The following is a 25,813-nucleotide window of genomic DNA, read 5'->3' as shown; positions in this document are numbered from 1 at the left end:
CTTAACAATGGCCAAGGAGTACTCGGCCAAAAACTCGTGGATTTTAAACCACTTGATGTGGCTGGAAATCTGAGAAACCTTTATTAGTACATATTGATGTGAAACTATGCACTCCTATAAAATCTTTAATGTTTTTCAACTGCATTGAAGTAGTTTCTATAGTATTAAAATAGAGTTTCCGTGCATTTGGTTCTACTTTAACACTAAATGCCTTGTCAGTTGTATCTGTAGCATTATCAAGCATGAATTGCATGGGTATTAATGCTCACGTAAGGTCAAAATTAGTTGTGTGGATTGAATTGGGTGAGAAAAGACAAATAATGTCCGAAAACACCATAAATTGGAGACATATTCATTTCACCAGTGGGAAAATGCTGCTGCTTTTCAACAGAACAATCCTTTTTGAAAGCTCAAATACAGCCAAATGAAGAAAACAAGGACCATTTTGGAAGAAAAAGGTGTTGACAGTTTTACAAAAGCAAATATTTCAGTCACAAAGTTCCCAGTCATCACTTTTTTAACGATAAATTTCAGAGAACTAAGGCTTTGTTTGGCTTCACTCATACAGCATGTCAACCTTTTAAATTTGTGCATCTGGTCATATAAAAAATTATGAAAAGGAAAGTTGCAACTCACCATATAGTGGAGATGCTCAGTCCCAGATAGGCACAACATAAAGACTCTCACAAATAAAGCTTTTGGCCAGTAAGACCTTCACCAAAAATAGATGACTGACACACACACACACACACACACACACACACACACACATGGCTGCAGTCTCAGGCAAGTGAGGTCACACTGCAGTGAGACAGATAAAAGTGTCCCAGTCTCTCTTAGCTCTTACTAATGATATCTATGAGGGATATACAGTGGACGAAATAGAATTGTCTCATAATCTACCCTGAACAACAATTCTCTAAATTTACCAAATATTGTTTTGCAACAATGATTTCACAAATGTCTGAGAAAGAGTAATGGATCTGACCAGAATGCTGCCAGGATTGGTGAGCAACAGAAAGCTGTTCCAGGTTTAGAGAGGGGAAGTGCCCCATTTTGTAGTACAACTTTAGAAAAACACATTGTGGCAGAGAAATTAATTGATGAATGAATGGGGAAGATTAGAAAGAAAAATCAGGTCACTCGACCCATGTGTAATGAGGATGAGGGTGGATGAAGGTAAAGTGTGTGGTGACAGAGAGAGAATAGGAGGTTAAAGATGGTACACCAGTAAGGACTGTGCCAGCTTCAGTCCAGAGATGAGAAGGGTAGAGTGAGGAGTAATTATAGATGCTGTAGACGTGACTACAACTAAACTTGGTGATTCGAGGCGTGCTGCTTCAGGATGACTGCATAATACTTTTTGCCACAGTGACTACCAGTTTTGGGCTGGCTCACTCATTGTCAAACCACCCACCGTGCTATCGACCCTAACTAGCTATACTTCATGGTTCCAAAAGACACAAATAGCTTTTTACAAGAAAGTCAAACTGTAAGCAATAAATACTCTGACTGATAAGGCAGCTTATGTGTCTACTTTTATACCTGAGAGACATAACTGATCGAGTATCCACTTACCCATTACCCAGTTGCTGAACATGCTCTACAGCGTAACTCCAGGGACCTCAGTGCCTTTCTTTATCATGCAGACCACTTGGATTCTGTCACTCAGCACTAATTCCTTTGAACTCTGCAGATGGGATACAATACATTCCACCACACCCCTGAACTTAACCTGTGTTAACACAGTTCATAATAATAAATGGAAAGTCATCAAGTAAAACAGAAGTAATATCCAGCATTCCCCAAGGAAGTGTTATAGGTCCTCTGTTGTTCCTGATCTCTATTAACGATATAGCAGACAATCTTAATAGCTGCCTTAGACTGTTTGCAGATGATGCTGTCATTTACCATCTTGTAAAGTCATCAGATGAGCAAAATGAATTGCAAAATGCTTTAGATAAGATATCTGTATGATGCAAAAAGTGACAATTGATCCTGAATAAAGAAAAGTGTAGGTTATTCACATGAGTGCTTAAAGAAATCCACTAAATTTCGATTACGCGATAAGTCACACAAATCTGAAGGCTGTAAATTCAACTAAATACTTAGGGATTACAGTTACAAATAACATAAATTGGAACAATCACATAGATAATGTTGTGGGTAGAGGAAACCAAAGAATGCGATTCATTGGCAGAACACTTAGAAGGTGCAACAGGACTGCTAAAGCGACCACTTACACCACGCTTGTCCGCCCTACTCTGGAGTATTGCTGTGCGGTGTGAGATATGCATCAGGTGGGACTGACGGATGACATCAAAAAAGTACAAAGAAGGGTGGCTTGTTTTGTATTATCACAAAATAGAGGAGATAGTGCCACAGACATGATACGTGAATTGGAGTGGCATTCATTAAAACAAAGGTGTTTTTCATTGCGATGGGATCTTCTCATCAAATTTCAATCACCAGTTTTCTCCTCCAATTGTGACAACATTCCATTGGCACCCACCTACATAGGGAGAAATGATCATCACGATAAAATAAGAGAAATCAGTGCTCCCGCAGAAAAATTTAAGTGCTTGTTTTTTCTTCACTCCGTTCGAGAGTGGAATGGTAGAGAGACAGCTTGAAGGTGGTTCATTGAACCCTCTGCCAGGCACTTTATTGTGAATAGCAGAGCAATCATGTAGATCCTATCTTCCCCCCTTTCTTTTCATTATTCCTTTTTTCCCCATTTCATTTCCCTCCCTCCCTTCTTGATACTTTTTTTTTCTCTGCTGCCCTAGTCCTTAGTTCTTAAATGACTATCACTTCTCTTTCCCCTAACCTGTTTTAATTTCTCACTCTGCCTTTGTCTTAACTGGATTGGAACTGCCACGTACTCTCTGTGACACGTGCTGCTTCATCTTTACTCTGTCCGTCATTCCTCCCTGTGGAGTTCCAAAAAGTAGGATAATGTTGTCACAATTCCACTCTGTTGTTTTCGGATAAGTAAATAGTGTTGGCTCTAGCTAATATGCTACAAGAAATTTGCATGAGAATAATGCCAGTGGCATAGTTGTGACAAGTGAAAGCAGATGTGTTGTTTATTTATGCCTGAAATCTTGAATGTTGTCAGCTGCACTCGCATAGAAGGAAAAGTATTCAGTTGGAATAGAAATGAACAAATATTATTAAGTAGATGTACATATTGTGTTATGTGCCATGGTGAACATTACATTTATCTTTGAAAGTGCTGATGATATATTTTTTTCATGAACAACTTTCGTTTTGCAGTACTTGGATTGCCTTTGGGCCCAGATTCGGAAGCTTCGACAAGATAACTGGGCAGAAAAACACATTCCACGTCCTTACTTGGCGTTTGACAGCACACTTTCTGAAGCACTTCAGCACAACTTACCAACAATCCTACCTCCTCCACATCATGACAGCTATGTGTACCCAATGCCACATGCTGTTTTTAGAATGTTTGACTACACGGATTGCCCAGAGGTATGTTTCAGACTTTGGTAATATTATTGTTTACTCTTGTATGTGTGACGGGCGACCTCAGCAGTTTGGTCCCAGAAGACCTTACCTCTTGCATGTGTGCCTCGTTGTGATTTATTCAAGAAGTATGCTAAAACTTCTGCAATTCTTTTATTGTATCATTTAATTAATTTTTCTCAAACAAAGATATACAGTACAGTAGTAATAGACATGTGGTGCCTTAAACTTGTAATTATAAATAAAACTTCTGAACATTGTACCACATGTGATATGGTAATGTTTTCATTATTTATTTATATTTGTTTGTTATCATTTTCCTATTTACTGATTGAGATCAGTTCACAGTAAATTTGCAACTGATCTTAGTCACAATAAAATTTGATGATTCCACCATCAGTTTCAATCCACATAAAAAGCCCCCCCCCCCCCCCAAAAAAAAAAAAAAAAAAAAAAAAAACTAACTTCAATAACATTGCCTTGGCTGGACCTTATGTAGTATGCATTTCTGACACTGGGCATGTATAGTGCAACTCATTGCCAGTTCAGTGCTGCCTCTGTTGTTGACCTGACGGGTTGTGTTCATCTGCCGTGATTGTTTGATAGTGCTGTTTTGTTCGTGTTTTGTTTTCTGTGAAGACACGTTTAAGAGAGCAATATGCAGCTGTGAAATTTTGTTTTCTACTCAGTAGAAATGCTGCTGAGACTGTTTTAATGTCAGAAACAGCTTATCAAGATGACACTATGGGAAAAACAAGTGGCTTGCTCGATTTAAAAATAGCGACATGTCATTTGATGACAAACCTCATTCTGGATGTCCATCAATTGCCCGAATCAATGAAAATACTGAAAAATTTCGAGGGCATGTGCTCACAGACTGTTGACAGACAATTGATGAACCGTTAGAGATTAGTAGGTTCTCTTGGAGCTCGGTTGAGTCAAAAAAGACCTGATTTGTGGCAGACAGGAGACTGGTTCTTCCACCATAACAACACACCTGCACACACAGCCAACTCTGTTAGTCAGTTTTTGGCCAAAAATGGCATGGTTCCACCAACCGATGCAGCTTTCTTCACCTGACCTGGCTCTGTGTGACTTGGTTCAGGGAAATGTGTAATTTCAACTGGGAAAAACTGAAAAAATTTTGATGAGACAACGTTGCTCCCCTTCACAGATGATAAGAGTGGATTTTATATGTTGATTTTTAACAGCCAAATTAGTGATTGCTTTTCATAATGATTGCACTTTTACTGTAGAACATGACGCAGCTTTGATGGCAGTAATTGTGCAGCAAGTCCTTGGCAGTGGTGCGGAAAGAATAATGTGAATTATTGCTGTTATCAGTAGATAACACAGGATTAAAGAATGTTTTAGTACTTTTTATTATTTTATTCGTGGGTATAGTTTACAGTGACTGTAGTATACAGTTTTCAGAATAAAACTGATTCATCAGGTGCAAATATATTGTTATTATGCTTTACCAGTTTCAAAAAATTAATTTGTCATCTTCAGAAGACTACAAAATTAGGAATATTATAAAATTTTAGACCTTGGCTATACATTTATGTGAAGTATATGAAGTATATTTCAGAAACGTACTTAGTACTGGTTTAGCAGATCTCAGTATCTTTTTCATAGAAGCATAATGCCATAGTATATCCAGAAATGTACAAATTGTATGTGATTATTGTAAACACAGATTGACAATTTACAATAACTGAATCACATCTATGTATCTGTTGTGCTGGCAGCAAGGAGCATATCTAAAAACATATACAAGAATTATAACAAAAGTATAAAAAGAAATTATTTATTTATAATATATAATGGAATCCCTCCATCCTTGAGGGATGATGGTGTAACATGCTTGGTTCAGAGTCTGCATCATCTGCTGTGGCTAAAAAGTCCCACTCGAGAGTGGCAGTCCCTACTGCAGTTTGGACATGTGAAATTTGAGGGACTTCGAACAGAAGCCGCTCTGTGTCTTCGCTTTATCCTCTTCCTGATTTGTTCCCGTGTGCGTTCGTCCTCTGAGAGCTTGACACCGTTGCGCACAGTTACTCGTCACTTGACACGGTCATCTGCAATGCTTTCCCAGCGACTTGGATTGATTCTGGTCTTGGTCAGGTCTCTCTTGCAGACATCCTTGAAACGAAGATGCGGTCGTCCCACTGGCCTCACACCCTCCTGAAGTTCTCCGTACAGCAGTTGTTTCGGTATCCATTCAGGATCCATGCACGTGACGTGTCCCAACCATCTTAGACGTCGATGACTCAGGAGTGCAAAGATGCTGGTTGTGCTTGCACGATGAAAGACTTTGGTGTTGGGTACTCTATCTCTCCAAGAGATCTGAACGATCTTGCGGAGACAGCGGAGACGGAAGCTGTTTAGTCGAGATTCAAGCTTAGAAAGAGTTGTCCATGTCTCACAGCCATAGAGAAGGGTGCTTATAACACAAGTGTTGTAGACTTTTAATTTAGTTTTTGTGGTAAGCAGTCCGTTGTTCCATACTCTGTTTTTCAATCTAGCCATGACAGATGATGCCTTTGCGATTCTGTTAGTAATTTCAGTGTCCATGGACAAGTTGCTACATATTGTAGTCATCAATTACCTGGAGAGGATTGCCATCAATGCTGATGGATGTTAGTAGTGCTTTGCGCCATGATCTTAGTCTTTTGAAGGCTGATGAATAGACCAAATTTTTCATAGGCATGTGATAATTTGTTAATTATATTCTGCAGCTCATCTTCTGTGTTCGCTACTAGAGGTGCATCGTCCACATATAACAACTCACGGATAACAACTGTATTTACTTTGGTCTTGGCCTTGAGGCGAGCAATGTTGAAAAGATTTCCATCAGACCTCGTATGTAGATACACTCCCTCCTCACAGTCTTCAAAGGCAAATCTGAGCAGAAGGGAAAAGAAAATCCCAAATAATGTAGGAGCTAACACACACCCCTGTTTCACACCGCTATTAACAGGGAATACTTCTGATGTTTTACCGTTGAAGCAGATTGTTGCTTGTGTTTTTTCATGGAAAGAGACAATTATTTGTAGTAGTTTAGGTGGGCATCCAGTCTTCTGCAACAGTTTGAAAAGCCCATTTCTGCTCACTAAATCAAACGCTTTAACAAGGTCAATGAAAACAATATAAAGTGGTCTCTGCCACTCACGACATTTCTCTTGTAGCTGTCTTAAGGAGAAGATCATACCTACGGTTGATCAGCCAGGCCTGAAACCACACTGAGATTCTGGGTAGATTCTGGAAGCTAAGATTTGTAGTCGCATTAGGATGACTCTTGCATAAGCTTTCCCGGCTACGCTTAGTAATTAAATGCCTCTGTAATTGTTACAGTCACTTCTGTTCCCTTTCTGTTTGTATATAGTAACTATCCTCGAATTCCACATACTCATTGGGACATAATCTTCTTCCCAGCTGGTTGTGATAAGTGAATATAAATGTTTGAGAAGAACAGACTTGTTATACTTAAGAACCTCTGCAGGGATCCCATCTTCACCTGGGGCCTTTCCATTAGCAAGAGAGTCTATTTCTCTACTGAGTTCTTCCATAGTAGGCATTGCATCTAGTTCTTCCATAAATGGCATTTGTTTGATGGCGTCACATGCATCCTTGCTAATTTCATTGTCGGCTGCATACAACTCGAGATAGTGTTCAACCCAGCGTTCCATTTGTTTGCCTTCATCAGTAATGACTTCACCCGTCTTGGACTTCAGAGGAGCTGTTTTTCTGACAGTTGGTCCAATTGCTTTCTTAATACCATCGTACATTGCCTTAGCATCCCCATAATCGGCCGCTTTCTGTATACCTGCATATAAATTCAGCCAGTAGTTATTTGCGCATCTCCTGGATGTTTGCTGTGCCCTGTTCTTTGCTTTTTGTAGGTCATCTCGAGTTCTTTCATTTGGATTTCTTTTGTAAGCAAGCAGGGCTTTCCATTTAGCCTCAGTGACTGGTTCCATTTCTTCCAAATTTTGCTTGTACCAGTCCTTATTTCTTTTTCCTTTTATTCCATAGGCCAATACTGCCTAGCTGTAGACTGCACCCGAGAGTTTTGCCCATTTATCAACATTCCTTTCTGCTTGCATGTTTCCTGGGAGAGCACTTTCAAAATTACTGGCAAAATCCTGCTTTCTTTGTGTGTCATGAACATGATCTGTGTTGATATGGGAATGACCTCTCGGTTTAGCGTGGTGGTATTCCTTAGGAGTGAGCCTCAATGTGCACGCCACCAGGGCGTGGTCAGTGTTGCAATCAGCACTATGATAACTTCGTGTCAGTAGCACATTTTTGAGACCGGTACGCCTAGCTATGACTAAGTCAAGTTGATGCCAGTGTTGAGAGCGCGGGGGTCTCCAGGACACCTTGTGCTGAAACTTAAGCTGGAAATATGTGTTTGTAATGCAGAGTCCATAAAAGCAGCAAACTTCAAGCAGTTTCTGGTCATTTGCATTCATTTTTCCCACCCCATGATGTCCCAGGCAATTTGGCCATATGTCATTGTCTGATCCAACTCTAGCATTAAAGTCCCCTAGAATACACAGTGTCTCGGTGCTAGGTACCTTGGCTATTCTGTCGCTGAGTAAATCATAAAACAGATCCTTCTCTTCCACACTGGATAATAAGGTGGGAGCGTACACATTTAGGATGTTGACAGTGCTGCTTGAGGAGCATATTTTTAACCCTAGGATGCATATACAGGGCCTCCGAGGCCCTTGTATGTCTTCATTTTTAAAAAAAATCTGTAATTTTTTGTTTGATTTCAAACTGCTTTCCAGTACTCTTTCACTAACACTGTGACATTCCTCCTATCAAGTCTGAACGAGATATCTTTTTAAGTTTTTTGTATAATTCAATACGTTTACCCATACACCATGAATGCATAAGCAGGGCTTCAGAAGCCCTCACACATTTATAAATGTTCTTTAGCCTATATTGTCTTCAACATTTGTTTGGGAGCAGTTATTAATTCAACAATAACTGTAGTGGTATTTCCAGCAACAGGAGTGCTGTAGTAGTAATAGTATAACTAAAAGATAATACATATTGGCGATGTCGGTGTATTATTGATATTTTTGCTATCAGATGTTTTGCTATTGTTATCCTGTGCTGCTCTTATCAGCCTCATTGTTACTGTAGTTTGTTTGTTGCTGCAAGGCCCATATTGTTACGAGTATGACTCGTTTAGTGCTGCACAAGCTGCTGTTCGAGAGACACGCCTTTTGCTATGGCTTCGACACGCAAAGTAAGAGGGTCAGTCCGTGCAAATGCAGCTAATTTTGAAAGTGTTGTGGCTCAGTGGTTTGAAGAAGATGATTCATGCGAGGAAGGAAATATTTTTGAAGATGCAAGTAGTGAAGAATCAGCCAATGAATCTGCAGATGTGAATATTGAGGCAGATGACAGTCCTTCCAATAATATTACTTCATCAGACTCTGAAAATGAAGAACCACCACAAAAAGGTATAGAAGACCACACATACATTAGTCAGAGTGGAACGATTTGGAAATTAGATCCTCCTGCAACTTTTTGTACGCCTGTCCATAATATCGTAAAGGAGGCACCTGGTCCAGCCCGTGGTTCGAAAACCTGTAAACCTAAGGATGCCTGGGACTATTTCATCTCCAAGGAAATACTAGAGGAAATCATCAACTGCACAAATATTGAAGCCAGAAGAGTGGCTGCTTTACGTGGTAAAACTTGTAAAAACATTTCACTTGCTAAAATGGAGGGTTTTCGTGGTCTTTTACTGCTTTCTGGTGTTGAGAAGAGTTGTGATGTCCCTATTAGAGAATTATTCTTGGATGAAAAGGCAAATCCTACATATAAGGCCACCATGTCAGTAAATAGATTCGAGGATATAAGGAGAATGATTAGATTTGATGACAGGTGTACCCGTGAAGCTCGATCGGCAGATGACAAACTTGCAGCTGTTCGCTATGTATGGGAATTATTTCGTGACAAGTGTAGAAATAGAATGATTCCCAGTGATTCGCTCACAGTTGATGAACAGCTAGTCCCATTCCGTGGAAGATGCAGCTTCACCCAGTATATGCCCTCTAAACCAGCCAAGTATGGCATAAAAATATTTTGGTTATGTGATGCTACATCTGCATATGCTTTAGACGGAATTGTTTACACGGGATGGAAGCCCCATGAACCTATTCAGAAAAATCTTGGATTGAATGTAGTGAAAGATCTTGCTAAAAGCATTGAAGGATCATTAAAAAATATTACTGTTGACTACTTCGTTACTAGTGTGCAGCTGGCAGAAGAGATGCTTCAGAAGCAAATTACAGTGGTGGGAACAATCAAACAAAATAAACCAGAAATTCCTAATGAGATGAAACCATCTACCTCAAGAGCGATTCATTCCTCTTTGTATTTAAAGGTGACATTACAATGGTGAGTTATATTCCCAAAAAGAAAAAGTCTGTAGTTCTCATTAGCACAATGCATCACGACAGAAACATTGATGAAACTCATGCAAAAAAAAAAAAAAAATCCAGATATAATAAAGTTCTATAACTCTACGAAGGGTGGAGTTGATCAAATGGACCAGAAAATTCGTTATTACACTCGCAAGAGACAAACAAGAAGATGGCCATTTGCATTATGGATGAATATGATGGACGTCACAGCAATGAACAGTGAAATTTTATTTTCCGCCCAACATCTGACATACCATAGTGGAAGAAGTGATAAAAGGCATTTGTTCCTAAGAGATTTAGCAGAGGAAATGGTAAGACCACTAATGGAACTTAGTATTCAGATCCCTAATCTTCCAAAGAAAATCGTTGATGCCATGCAAAACTGTGGAGTTCAAAAAGATGTCATATTACCGAACCAACTACCTGTTTCAGGAAAAAGAAGAAGATGCAATTATTGTCCATATAACAAACACAGGAAAAGTGCTATGACATGCATTACGTGTAAATCCAACATTTGTAAGGAACATAGTGGCGTTCTTTGTGCTTCTTGTCTGTCACATGTTGAAAACTAAGAAAAATGCGTTTTCATGTGAACAATGAATAATAACTTTTTGTCAAAATATTGCCTATATACATAATATTGTGAATAATGAGTATGTTTTAACTGAAGAAATGGGTTGTAATAAATGTTACAAAATGTAAACTGCAACTTATAAGAGAATTAATAAAATTATTTGTATATGTTGTATGTAAATAGATGTACATAATAAAAATTCACTCTTAGGGTTTTTTTTAATTAATAAAATATTAATCAGGCTCACCAGATCCTGTCACTGTATCTTAGGAAACTTTCAATATGACAATAAATTTGACAGAAATAAATTTAACTCCGAAGAATGATTATATGAAAAGAAGAAAACTTTAAATTCGGGCAGGGCCTTGGAGGAGCCTGCATATGCATTCATGTGTGTTTTCGGCACCATGCGTCCTAGGATTAAAGCAATAATTCGCTCTGTTCCATCGGATGGTGGCACAGTACAGTCCAGGAGGGTGTTTTTAACAGCAAATCCTACGCCATGAAGTCTTGGCTTGTCTTGAGACTTCCCCTGCCAGAAGAATGTGAAATTATCCTCCCTGATAGAGCCCACGTCTGGAAGCCGCGTCTCCTGCAGTCCCGCGATGTCAACATTCAAACGATGGAGCTCTCTGTCAATTACGGCAGTCTTACGGATGAAATCAACCTTTTGGGCATCGTCAATGTACCTTGGACACATGGTCCTAACATTCCAGGTGGCAATATGAAATAGCGACTCCTTTATTATTTCATTTTTGTTTTTAGTAGGTGTACTATATCAACCCGCTTGTGGAAGATTACTTCTAAGCTCCACACACCCCGTGAAGCAGGCAGACAGTGGCGGGACAGCACCTTATTGGCTGGGGGCTGCCCAGCTTGAAGTGGGCGGTAGCTGTCCAACGAGATGCAATGGTCTCTCCCACCGTCGGAAGTGGCCCCTGGCACTCGAGTCTTACGCCAATCAGACAGAGCTTATAACCAATAACTGCCTCTTCCCGTGTTTTGCCTAAGTCCTTGGACGTCGCTGAAGTGTCCTCTCCAGGATGCTACAAGCCTGAGTGACAAATATGAAGACACGTGAGTTGCCCAATCATCACAGTCTCCCTCTTGACCTAAATTATAATATCCAGAAGAAAGGCAAGCCAATACGTCTGGTATCATTTCGGTTGCAGGAGCTGCCGAAAGGGGATGTAGTACACCTTCCAACCGCCTTTGGGGCCCCACTCCAGATTTTCTTTCAGGGCTTTCTCCCTTTTCTTCATCCCTCCCGAGACCAAGCACAAGGCAGTGGTGTGTTAAGGTAATTAGAGAAAGAAAAGGAATGGTGACTGAGGAGAGGGTAGGGAATAGGATATAGGATATAAGACGGGTCATTGTGAGGCACACTTTGTCTGGCTCCTCTGCTGAGACCTGCCCGACTAGGTTGGACCTGCCAGTAGCTACGCTACCGCCGATATAGCTCTCAGCTTCCTTCGAGCACACAAACTCTCCCGCCCACACGGACAGTGCTACGATAAGGCGGTGCCTCATGGGAGAGTATAAAAAGAAATTATTTATAATATGTTTGAAAAACATGACATATAGTTCTAATATATAAAAGTAATGGGCTAAGTCTCACATTTGCTGTAAACTGTCAATCTGCGTTTACAATAATCACATACAATATGTACATTTCTGGCATATCAGGGCATTACACTTCTATGAAGAAGATATTGACATCTGCTAAACCAGTACTAGGTAAGTTTCTGTGCTATACTTCATGTAAATGTGTACCTGAGGTCAAAAAATTTGTAATATCCCTAATTTTGTAGGCTTCTGAAGATGACAAAACTAATTTGTCAAAACTGACAAAGCATAATAAAAATATATTTGCAACTGACGATTGTATTTTAGTCTGCAAACATTTTTAGTATCACAGCCAAATTACAGACTGCAGTTTTTAATTTTTTTTTAATGATGATATTTGATTGTATTTGTGGTTGCAGGGTCCTCTTCTCCCAGGAGCACATTCAATTGAAAGGTTTCTCATAGAAGAACACTTACATCAGATTATTGAGATGCATCATTTAGAGAGAAAAGACTGGTAAATAACTTTTATGTTGGCTAGCATTGTAAATCTGTTTTCTCTTTTTTTGTAAATATTTGTATCCAGTGCTTCACCTTTTTAGAGTCATAATGGTAACCAATGTATCCAGGAAAGACCAAAAGTGGAGGTTTGTGGTTATTAAGGGATGCAACCTTTCATCAAGTATTGTACTTCTAGCACTTATGTGTGGGAAGAGGGGGGGGGGGGTTATATTATCATTTGGGATGTGGGAGGGTGAAAGCTTTGTTTTATGGCAATTTACATTTCATATGAATGGCTTTTGTAACACTTGGGAAGTATTTACCATTTCTTCTCTCTTCAGGAAATCTGCATATAAAATATACATCCTTTCCAAATCATAATTACTGTAAGTTTGTTCATATAATGATCTGTACAAGATTTATTGAAAAATGTTTGTACTGAGTCAAAAGTGTTTTATTTTTCAGCATTAATGCTAACAATCTGGTGCAGAAAGTCATTGGCATCACATTTGTAGCATCCTTAAATATCGTGATAGACTATACCTTGTGAATTTTTTGTTGTGTTTTGGTAGACTTTTCAGTAGGGAAATTTACAAAATATCACATTATTTGTGACTGCAGCATAGTAGCTCTCCCTTCCAGCACTCTACAAACATCTCCAAAATGTATTTCTGGAGAATCGAATCATTCCATAATTTTTTGGGAATGCACCCAGAATATTATTACATCTTGTACCAATATTTTGGCTGACAACCTTTCAGTTGAATTGCTTGCAAGATTTATAAAGCACTTTACACTGTGGAGTAAATGTGCATGCATCAAAAGTAACATTGTTGGTAGATTGCATGCAAAATAATGCTTATCTACAAGCGCAGTTGGCAGGGCACGTGTGGGGAGAGTGGTAGTATTAGGGGGTGCGAGCAGGCACTGTAGGGGAAATGCCGAGTGCTGGAGGGGAAGTGTCATTCTAAACTGAAGCCTATGCCCGCATTAAGTGGAGCACCTGCACGCCCACATCTGCATGGTGACCATTCAAAAAGATCTACTGTCATCACTGCTTTGGTTAGCATCTAAAAGGAATTCCACTGAAGAAGCAACAAAAATAGTGATTTATTTTCACCTGGTGGATTAACCTTTTGTAACTTACAAAGAAACATCATGAATGGCAAATTTTGAGTAAAACCTACATTTATCTTGTAGCCATGTTAAAATTTGCTTCTTTTGCCAAAATACAGTGGAATTTGCACAATATATTCTCACTAACATGTTGTGTAGACACAACGAACAGTGGTTCATTACTTTTATTAAGTGAGGAATTGAGGGAAAGTAAGGTATCTTATGAATAACCACATCCTTGGTGCAAAAATAAACATGTAATGTCTTCACTTATGTTGTTCCAATACCTACAGGATTTCTTGTTTCACTGGCTGGTGATGGCTTTAAAAATAACATTCTTTCACCTAAGAAGACTGTAGTTAGTGGAATAACATGTTAGATAATGAAGTTTCACATAATAACTACATGGAAGAATAGTCTCCTCTGTGTGTGCTACCATATGCCAAAATCTCATTTTGATATCGCAAACCGTTTATGAATTATGAGGAGTGATGCGGATATTTCATTCTGGCTTAATTGCTGGTGGGCGTGATCGCAAATTAGTGTGCTACGTCAGATAAATTTTCTTGGGGCTGGTGACAGATATAGCCTCCACCCAAGTCTAAAGAAAAATTCAATATGTTAGCTGAATTTCATATGCAGCAATATATTATATTATAATAGATGCCAAATGCAAAATCATAGCGACTCCTATTTTTTATTGCAAACTTTTTCAAATTTCACTTAGTGTCTTACTTCAGTGCAAATATCATTATAACCATTAACAAAATGAAAGACATGCCATCGCAAAGCTAACATATAAAGCTAAAAGTACCTCAAAACTGAAAATTGAGAAAGATTGTAGAGTGTGTGTTTCGATTCTGTCGCCTCAGCACGTCGCCGACTGGCCGAAAGCGGTGGTTGGCCTCCCCTTCCAATGAACTTGCCCAGCACTTTGGTCACACTGCACATCGCCCACCGTTTACTGCACACACTCTAACAATAGCATCAATTGTAGATAACAGTTTACACCTCCCAGAGTAAAACAAAGCAAATCCAGAGTCAGCAAATGCACAGTGCTTACAAAGTATTTGGTCGATTATTATGCATGGCATATATTGGAATGCCAGGCAGTGAAGACCTAGAAGAGTATTTCCTCTGAGAGTGCAGACATGAAATGATGGGTTACTATGATTTGTTGAGCCAGAGACACATGTCTCAGTTGAGCAGGTTGTCTACTAATTGTATTTACACAGCTTCCTTGACAGCTGAATCATAGGAGAAATAGGGCTGTGGCTGGTATAATAACTTTCCCATTATCCATGGAATGGCCAATAGAGATACAATTTTCAGCCACTACAGATCTGTTAGGCTGTAGTGGACCAGTTTAACACTGGTGTTCAATGCACCGATCTTTTACATTGCATGTTGTTTGTTGTATGTACTGTTTACCACACTCACAAGGAATTTCGTGTATACCTGTCTTTTGTAAAAGCAGATCATCCTTCACAGCTCTCTGAAGAGCTGCTATCTTGGCCGGTGAATGGGAGATCACATCCACTTTATTCTTATTCATTATTCTTGAATTAGAAAGAAAACTGACATTCTACAGATCGGAGTGTGGAATGTCAGATCCCTTAATCGGGCAGGTAGGTTAGAAAATTTAAAAAGGGAAATGGATAGGTTAAAGTTAGATATAGCAGAAATAAGTGAAGTTCAGTCGCAGGAGGAACAAGACTTCTGATCAGGTGAGTACAGGGTTATAAATACAAAATCAAATAGGGGTAATGCAGGAGTAGGTTTAATAATGAATAAAAAAAAATGGGAGTGCAGGTAAACCACTACAAATAGCATAGTGAATGCATTATTGTGGCCAAGATAGACACGAAGCCAACGCCTACTACAGTAGTACACGTTTATATGCCAACTAGCTCTGCAGATGACGAAGAGATTGATGGAATGTGTGATGAGATAAAAGAAATTATTCAGATAGTGAAGGGAGACGAAAATTTAATAGTCATGGGTGACTGGAATTCGAGATTAGGAAAAGGGAGAGCAGGAAACATAGTACGTGAATATGTATTGGAGGTAAGAAATGAAAGAGGGAGCCGTCTGGTAGAATTTTTCACAGAGCATAACTTAACACTTGCTTCAAGAATCATGAAAGAAGGTTGTATATGTGGAAGAGACCTGGAGACACTGGAAGGTTTCAAATAGATTATATAATGGTAAGACAGAGAGTTAGGAACCAGGTTTTAAATTGTAGGACATTTCCAGGGGCAGATGTGGATTCTGACCACAATCTATTGGTTATGAACTGCAGGTTGAAACTGAAGAAACCGCAAAAAGGTGGGAATTTAAGAAGATGGGACCTGTATAAACCGAAAGAACCACAGGTTGTGGAGAGTTACATGGAGAGCATTAGGGAATTATTGACAGGACTGGGGGAAAGAAATACAGTGGAAGAAGAATGGGTAGCTTTGAGACATGAAATAGTGAAGGCAGCAGAGGATCAAGTAGGTAAAAAGACGAGGGCTAGTAGAAATCCTTGGGTTGTTGTTGTTGTGGTCTTCAGTCCTGAGACTGGTTTGATGCAGCTCTCCATGCTACTCTATCCTGTGCAAGCTTCTTCATCTCCCAGTACCTACTGCAACCTACATCCTTCTGAATCTGCTTAGTGTATTCATCTCTTGGTCTCCCCCTACGATTTTTACCCTCCACGCTGCCCTCCAATACTAAATTGGTGATCCCTTGATGCCTCAGAACATGTCCTACCAACCGATCCCTTCTTCTGGTCAAGTTGTCCCACAAACTCCTCTTCTCCCCAATCCTATTCAGTACCTCCTCATTAGTTATGTGGTCTACCCATCTAATCTTCAGCATTCTTCTGTAGCACCACATTTCGAAAGCTTCTATTCTCTTCTTGTCCAAACTGGTTATCGTCCATGTTTCACTTCCATACATGGCTACACTCCATACAAATACTTTCAGAAATGACTTCCTGACACTTAAATCTATACTCGATGTTAACAAATTTCTCTTCTTCAGAAACGCTTTCCTTGCCATTGCCAGTCTACATATTATATCCTCTCTACTTCGACCATCATCAGTTATTTTGCTCCCCAAATAGCAAAACTCCTTTACTACTTTAAGTGTCTCATTTCCTAATCTAATACCCTCAACATCACCCGACTTAATTCGACTACATTCCATTATCCTCGTTTTGCTTTTGTTGATGTTCATCTTATATCCTCCCTTCAAGACACCATCCACTCCGTTCAACTGCTCTTCCAAGTCCTTTGCTGTCTCTGACAGAATTACAATGTCATCGGCGTACCTCAAAGTTTTTATTTCGTCTCCATGGATTTTAATACCTACTCCGAATTTTTCTTTTGTTTCCTTTACTGCTTGCTCAATATACAGATTGAATAACATCGGGGAGAGGCTACAACCCTGTCTTACTCCCTTCCCAACCACTGCTTCCCTTTCATGTCCCTCGACTCTTATAACTGCCATCTGGTTTCTGTACAAATTGTAAATAGCCTTTCGCTCCCTGTATTTTACCCCTGCCACCTTTAGAATTTGAAAGAGAGTATTCCAGTCAACATTGTGAAAAGCTTTCTCTAAGTCCACAAATGCTAGAAACGTAGGTTTGCCTTTCCTTAATCTTTCTTCTAAGATAAGTCGTAAGGTCAGTATTGCTTCACGTGTTCCAGTATTTCTACGGAATCCAAACTGATCTTCCCCGAGGTCGGCTTCTACTAGTTTTTCCATTCGTCTGTAAAGAATTCGTGTTAGTATTTTGCAGCTGTGGCTTATTAAACTGATTGTTCGGTAATTCTCACATCTGTCAACACCTGCTTTCTTTGGGATTCTTGGGTAACAGAAGATATATTGAATTTAATTGATGAAAGGAGAAAATATAAAAACTCAGAAAATGAAGTAGGCAAAAAGGAATACAAATGTCTCAAAAATGAGATCAACAGGAAGTGCAAAATGACTAAGCAGGGATGGCTAGAGGACAAATGTAAGGATGTAGAGGCATATCTCACTAGGGGTAAGATAGATACTGCCTACAGGAAAATCAAAGAGACCTTTGGAGAAAAGAGAACCACTTGTATGAATATCAAGAGCTCGGCTGGAAACCCAGTTCGAAGCAAAGAAGGGAAAGCAGAAAGGTGGAAGGAGTATATAGAGGGTTTATACAAGGGCGATGTACTTCAGGACAATATTATGGAAATGGAAGAAGATATAGATGAAGATGAAATGGAAGATATGTTACTGCGTGAAGAGTTTGACAGAGCACTGAAAGTCCTAAGTCGAAACAAGGCTCTGGGAGTAGACAACATTCCATTAGAATTACTGACAGCCTTGGGAGAGTTACCCCTGACAAAACTCTACCATCTGGTGAGCAAGATGTATGAGACAGGCGAAATACCCTCAGACTTCAAGAAGAATATAATAATTCCAAACCCAAAGAAAGCAGGTCTTGACAAATGTGAAAATTACTGAACTATCAGTTTAATAAGTCACAGCTGCAAGATACTAACACAAATTCTTTAGAGACGACTGGAAAAACTGGTAGAAGCCGACCTCGGGGAAGATCTGGTTGGATTCCGTAGAAATGTTGTTTCATATGAGGCAATACTGACCCTACGACTTGTCTTAGAAAATAGGTTAAGGAAAGGCAAACCTACGTTTCTAGTATTCGTAGACAGAGAGAAATCTTTTGACAATATTGACTGGGATACTCTCTTTCAAATTCTGAAGGTGGCAGGGGTAAAATACAGGGAGAGAAAGGCTGTTGACAATTTGTACAGAAACCAGAAGGCAGTTATAAGGATCGAGGGACATGAAAGGGAAGCAGTGGTTGGGAAGGGAGTGAGACAGGGCTGTAGCCTATCACCGATGTTATTCAATCTGTACATTGAGCAAGCAGTATAGGAAACAAAAGAAAAATTTGGAGTAGGAATTAAAATCCATGGAGAAGAAATAAAAACATTGAGGTTCACTGATGACATTGTAATACTGTCAGAGACAGCAAAGGACCTGGAAGAGCAGTTGAACGGAATGGACAGTGTCTTGAAAGGACACCCATCTTCCTTTCATCAAACTAATATGTACAGAAGTGGTAGATGGCATTGTAAGAACTTACCTTGTGAATGGATGAAAGGCTGTCAGCCAAGAATAAGGTACAAGACCTAATAATAACAACCTGTATGCACTCCCAAAAAAGATGGAATCTTCAAAATGAGCTGTTCTACACAGTATATAGCTTTGGTCATTTTCATGTCTTTTTGAATGAGATTTATCAACTTTTACAAATTGTTTTGCCATTGAGACCTGATGCCAATAGATTTTAAATCTTTCAGCATACCTTGAACACTAGAAGTAGTAATTACAAAGCAATCTGCAGTGACACTTTGCAGATCTGTAGACCCTTTTTTCAAATCTGTCATCATACACTGTGTGCCTTTCTTCTGTCATCATATACTGTGTGCCTTTCTTTTCACAGTCATTCTTCTTCCTATGTTATTTAGATAACTCACTGACAGTCTATTAGATCACTTTGAATAAGTTAATGCTCTTCCTTAAAGCTGTGCTTTTTGCAGACATGATTGCCAGTGATTGTGGGGCTTTACCAAACTTCTTTTTCCAAGGGTAGTTATTCCTTCTTTATGTTCTTCTGTTTTCCAACACTGTATTCAGTGTGGTTACTATGTAGCTAGCTGAAAGAGGGAGTAAATAGGTTTGTGATGAAAGATTGCTACAGATTATTTTTGAACATTTATATCTTGCACTATTTTCCACAGTTACAATTTTTTAACTCTTTGGACCAGCTTGAGTTTTTTGGCCAACTGTACCTAGGCTTGTGTGTCATCCATTTCTGTAATGCAGAATGAATGAATGAATGAGTAAGTAATTCTTTGTTGTTCCCAGTAGTTACTAAACTAGTTCATTAATGAAGCTTATGCAAATTATATGAACATGTCAACAAGAGTAAAAAAAAATGTTTCATACAAATGGTACCTAAATCCACAACTTGTCAAGATATGTTGTAAAACATAGAAATGCAACAAAAATTCATCAAATGCCACTGCTTCAATTGCTTCAGTACAATTTCAGTCTTCAGTGAGAGCTTAATTCTGCTAATAAAGTGGCACTGATCGTATCAGTATGTCACACAGTTATATACATATTTCTACTTCAATCTTAAATTGTCTGCCCATCTGATGTGAGTAAGCATTTGCTTTTCTATAGTGTAAGGAACAAATCATTAATGAAACTACCTCTGTGGTTTGGGGCTACCATCATCAGTACTGCTTCAGACATGGATATAGTTTTTAAATGTGTCTTTACAATTTATATTCTACATACTTGCAAGAATGGAAACATATATGTTAAGTTGTAAACATAGTAATAATGAAAGTTATTAAGATTCATGTGTGTGTGAAATAGTTACTTAGTCTTCCAGATGACAGTTGAGTTGGCTGTAGAACCAAGTGCCTGAACATAATTTATGTAATATATAAAACTGCCCACCAAGTCGAATGAAATGAAAAATTGAAACTTGAAAATTATTATTGTTGTTCTAAATGAATGCCTCTGTGTTATAGTGATATCGCAGATGGTCATTATTATTTCATTCAGCAGTTTGCCACCTAATGATATGGTTTTGGCCAAAAAACACACTTAAGTAAGCCATAACACTCCTCACAAGCAGTCATACATTATAATCAGTTCCACGTCAAATAGCAGTCCATGATGAGTAATCCAAAAATTTTCACTTACCGATTGAAAGATTTATTCTTTTCTTGAATTAAGATTGAAATACATATAGAAGTAAAACATTTTGTATTACAGAAGGAAGCAAAGAGTGAAAACAAACAATTGAAATGACTCAAAAGGTTTACATTGTTTTTGTCACGAGTTTCTGGAATAATACCAAAACACAGGAAAGATGTAGCTCATACTATTGAGGGTAGTTTCAACAAATGTTTCTAGTTTTCAGTGCAATCATTTATCTACAGAGAAACTTCATAGTCCAAATTTTTGAATGTTCAAATAACTTTTTGTTTTGGCTATGACAAAATTCTGAATGACAGGAATATTTACCATCATTTGAAACGGGTCACAAATGTCTCAACACAGGTAGTCAAACTGGAAAAATGATGTGATAGCACTCAAAAGGCCATATAGCAGAGTCATCTGCTGCACTCATCTGGTGAAGTAAACTTGCTTCCTACACAGCAGAATTCCTTCCCTTCTGCCACAATGACTTTCCCAATTTTGACGTTTAGCAACCTACTATTCTCTCTTCAGTCCAAAGGTCCGTGCCATCTATCTATTCTAGCATTGGTACCTGTCTCTCTTGCATTTTAATTCCTGTTCTAAAATTGTGTTTCATTATTGCTATAAAACAAAGCTTAACCAACATTAATGACAAAATGCAATTTGTCTTAGCACCAGTTTTTAACAATAACTTGTCACTTTTTAATTTTTTTAATTACTCCCACTTAGTTTTGCATATATTATACATTACTTATTTGCATCTGTGCTGTGCTGTGCTGTGCTGTGCTGTGCTGTGCTGTGCTGTGCTGCACTGTACTGTACTGTACTGTACTGTACTGTACTCTACTCTACTCTACTCTACTCTACTCTACTCTACTCTACTCTACTCATACTGCCCTGTTCCTTTCTTAGCTTTGCCTGTACTGTGCTTACAATGGTCTTACCTGCTGTAATTGCTTCATTAATTCCTTTCCTCTCCTACTGATGTAGCCCAATTCTTAGTGCATTGGAAACTGGGATTTTGTGTCGTTCTTTTATCTTTCAGAGTTGCATTTTCTCTAGTTCTTTTGAATTCCACTCTCCTGTTTAGTATACGAAGTCGTGATCCAAATCTTCATCTACAACTATATATACTTGTGACCTACTAGAGCCTTGAAAATACCAAATACTTCAAAACAATATTTAGTTAAATGCGAACATTTTTTAGGTTAGGCTTTACCGTGACTGTTACTGACATTAAATGAAACAATAAGTTCACTGTTACCAGTCACCGTTTTATTTATTTCCACGACGCGTTTCGAAGGTTTAAACCTCCATCATCGGGTGGATTTACATTAGTAAGTTTTACATTTGTGTGTGTGTTGTGTTACGATTTTTGGAGGAACTTGTGGCACTGCCTTCAGTGATCACAGGTTCCTTTTGCTGTCGTAACACATCACATGTATACTGCCACATTTTTTTTTTTTTTACAAATGTGGCAGTATACATGTGATGTGTTACGACAGCAAAAGGAACCTGTGATCACTGAAGGCAGTGCCACAAGTTCCTCCAAAAATCGTAACACAACACACACACAAATGTAAAACTTACTAATGTAAATCCACCCGATGATGGAGGTTTAAACCTTCGAAACGCGTCGTGGAAATAAATAAAACGGTGACTGGTAACAGTGAACTTATTGTTTCATTTAATATTTAGTTATTTTGCTGCTGTGCTCAAGGTTTTGTATTCGAATACTGTTGGATTCTGTGTCTTTAAATTCAGTTAATTGATTTATTGATTTATTTTTTATTTATTATTATTATTATTGTTATTTCTTTACTTTCTCAGACGTTAAGTCTGGTTGAGAATGGAAAGTGACGCGGACCTTGATCAAGCGTCACTTCCTATTAACTGTACGGTATGTGTTATATTGCATTTAGGAACTTTCGGGTAATTGAACATGTATCAATAATTACGGATTTCTGTAGTTGTATATATATGTTTGGATGTAGCTGTATTGCATTGATGTACTGGTGGATATTGTGTGGTATGACTCCTGTAGTTGATAGTATAATTGGTATAATGTCAATTTTATCCTGATGCCACATGTCTTTGACTTCCTCAGCCAGTTGGATGTATTTTTCAATTTTTTCTCCTGTTTTCTTTTGTATATTTGTTGTATTGGGTATGGATATTTCGATTAGTTGTGTTAATTTCTTCTTTTTATTGGTGAGTATGATGTCAGGTTTGTTATGTGGCGTTGTTTTATCTGTTATAATGGTTCTGTTCCAGTATAATTTGTATTCATCATTCTCCAGTACATTTTGTGGTGCATACTTGTATGTAGGAACTTGTTGTTTTAAAAGTTTATGTTGAAAGGCAAGCTGTTGATGTATTATTTTTGCGACATTGTCATGTCTTCTGGGGTATTCTGTATTTGCTAGTATTGTACATCCGCTTGTGATGTGATCTACTGTTTCTGTTTGTTGTTTACAAAGTCTGCATTTATCTGTTGTGGTATTGGGATCTTTAATAATATGCTTGCTGTAATACCTGGTGTTTATTGTTTGATCCTGTATTGCAATCATGAATCCTTCTGTCTCACTGTATATATTGCCTTTTCTTAGCCATGTGTTGGATGCGTCTTGATCGATGTGTGGCTGTGTTAGATGATACGGGTGTTTGCCATGAAGTGTTTTCTTTTTCCAATTTACTTGCTTCGTATCTGTTGATGTTATGTGGTCTAAAGGGTTGTAGAGGTGGTTATGAAATTGTAGTGGTGTAGCCGATGTATTTATATGAGTGATTGCTTTGTGTATTTTGCTAGTTTCTGCTCGTTCTATAAAGAATTTTCTTAAATTGTCTACCTGTCCATAATGTAGGTTTTTTATATCGATAAATCCCCTTCCTCCTTCCTTTCTGCTTAATGTGAATCTTTCTGTTGCTGAATGTATGTGATGTATTCTATATTTGTGGCATTGTGATCGTGCAAGTGTATTGAGTGCTTCTAGGTCTGTGTTACTCCATTTCACTACTCCAAATGAGTAGGTCAATATTGGTATGGCATAAGTATTTATAGCTTTTGTCTTGTTTCTTGCTGTCAATTCTGTTTTCAGTATTTTTGTTAGTCTTTGTCTATATTTTTCTTTTAGTTCTTCTTTAATATTTGTATTATCTATTCCTATTTTTTGTCTGTATCCTAGATATTTATAGGCATCCGTTTTTTCCATCGCTTCTATGCAGTCGCTGTGGTTATCCAATATGTAATCTTCTTGTTTAGTGTGTTTTCCCTTGACTATGCTATTTTTCTTACATTTGTCTGTTCCAAAAGCCATACTTATATCATTGCTGAATACTTCTGTTATCTTTAGTAATTGGTTGAGTTGTTGAATTGTTGCTGCCAGTAGTTTTAGATCATCCATGTATAGCAAATGTGTGATTTTGTGTGGGTATGTTCCAGTAATATTGTATCCATAATTTGTATTATTTAGCATGTTGGATAGTGGGTTCAGAGCAAGGCAGAACCAGAAAGGACTTAATGAGTCTCCTTGGTATATTCCACGCTTAATCTGTATTGGCTGTGATGTGATATTATTTGAATTTGTTTGGATATTAAGTGTGGTTTTCCAATTTTTCATTACTATGTTTAGGAACTGTATCAATTTAGGATCTATTTTGTATATTTCCAATATCTGTATTAACCATGAGTGGGGTACACTATCAAAAGCTTTTTGGTAATCAATGTATGCGTAGTGTAGCGACCTTTGTTTAGTTTTAGCTTGATATGTCACCTCTGCATCTATTATCAGTTGCTCTTTACATCCTCGCGCTCCTTTGCAACAGCCTTTTTGTTCTTCATTTATAATTTTGTTCTGTGTTGTATGTGTCATTAATTTCTGTTTAATGATTGAAGTTAATATTTTGTATATTGTTGGTAGGCATGTTATAGGGCGATATTTAGCTGGGTTTGCTGTGTCTGCTTGATCTTTAGGTTTCAGATAAGTTATTCCATGTGTAAGTGTATCAGGGAATGTGTATGGGTCTGCAATGTAACTGTTAAATAATTTAGTTAGATGTGAATGTGTTGAGGTGAACTTCTTTAACCAGAAATTTGCTATTTTATCATTTCCAGGGGCTTTCCAATTGTGAGTAGAATTGATTGCTTGGGTGACTTCATGTTGCAAAATTATCACTTCAGGCATTTGTGGTATCATCTTGTATGTGTCTGTTTCTGTTTGTATCCACCGTGCATGCCTGTTATGTTGTACCGGGTTTGACCATATGTTGCTCCAGAAGTGTTCCATGTCTGTTATGTTTGGTGGATTGTTTATTTTAATGTGTGTGTTATCTATTGTCTGGTAAAATTTCTTTTGGTTTGTGTTGAATGTTTGGTTTTGTTTCCTTCTATTTTCACTTTTTTTGTATCTTCTGAGTCGTTTGGCTAATGCTTGTAATTTCTGCTTCTTTTCGTCTAATTGCTCTGTCGCTTCTTGTTGTGAGATTTTACCTAACCTTTTTCGTTTTTTTTCCGAGATTTCATTTCTTATAAATTGTGTTAGCTGTCCGATGTCTTTTCTCAGTTTTTCTATTCTGATCTGTAGCCTGTGTTGCCATGCTGGTTTTGTGGGTTTCTTCTGTGTGTTGGTTGGTTCTGATCTCTGTCTAGTGTGTATATTTAGTGTAGTGAGTGCTCCTATATAAACCAGTAGTTGTAACTCTTCCATAGTTGTGTTTTCATTTATTTTGTTGTGTATGATTGTGTTGATAGTTTTTATTGTTGTTTCGACTTGTGGGTTATTTGGTGGTCTATGCAAGAATGGTCTTATGTCTGTATTTGTGTCTTTGTATTCTATATATGTCAGCTGAAATTTTTCTTCTATATATAACGTGTGTGTCACTTCGTGTTCTATTTGTGCTTGTTCTGGTGGCTGTCTTAAGATTTCGTTTTCCTCTGATTGTTTAATTGGTGCGTGTTGTTCTTTGTTTGTTTGCTCTGGGATGTTTTGAGTCCATTACTGTATTTTCTTCTTCTTCTGATTGCACATTATTTTGTTCCAGTATTTGTTGTACTTGTTGTTTGATGTTTTCTAATTCTGACTGGGGTATCCTGTTATTTTTGATTATTACACGGATCTGATCAGCTAGTCGTTGTTCTGTTAAAAATTTTAATTCTGGGTATCTGGTAATAAATGTTGTGTATACTTGTGATCTGTATCCAGTTGTGTTGGTTCCTAGGTTTGTTGCTTGGTAATAACAGAACATGAGGTGTCGATTAACTTCATCTGACCATCTCATCCTCTGTCTTTGTTTTCCTTCTAGGGTGGTTGCAGGAAGCATATCCTGCAAAACACCTCTATTTGGA

At 38.2% G+C, this 25,813-nt stretch overlaps 1 protein-coding gene across 1 annotated transcript in view; it reads left to right on the top strand.

Moving 5' to 3' along the window:
• The window catches only part of LOC126199332 (nuclear cap-binding protein subunit 1), a 204,867-nt gene that overhangs the window by 46,229 nt on the left and 132,825 nt on the right, over window positions 1–25,813 (top strand). The window contains exons 6-7 of the mRNA XM_049936182.1: window positions 3,280–3,495; window positions 12,501–12,598. Of these exons, the coding sequence (XP_049792139.1) occupies window positions 3,280–3,495; window positions 12,501–12,598 (314 nt within the window). The remainder of the gene's footprint in view (window positions 1–3,279; window positions 3,496–12,500; window positions 12,599–25,813) is intronic.

The sequence above is a fragment of the Schistocerca nitens genome, chromosome 8 (assembly GCF_023898315.1).
Source record: "Schistocerca nitens isolate TAMUIC-IGC-003100 chromosome 8, iqSchNite1.1, whole genome shotgun sequence".
NCBI classification, from domain to species: Eukaryota; Metazoa; Arthropoda; class Insecta; order Orthoptera; family Acrididae; genus Schistocerca; species Schistocerca nitens.
The sequence above is the reverse complement of the archived record's forward strand: the minus strand, read 5'-3'. Positions and strand labels throughout refer to the sequence as shown.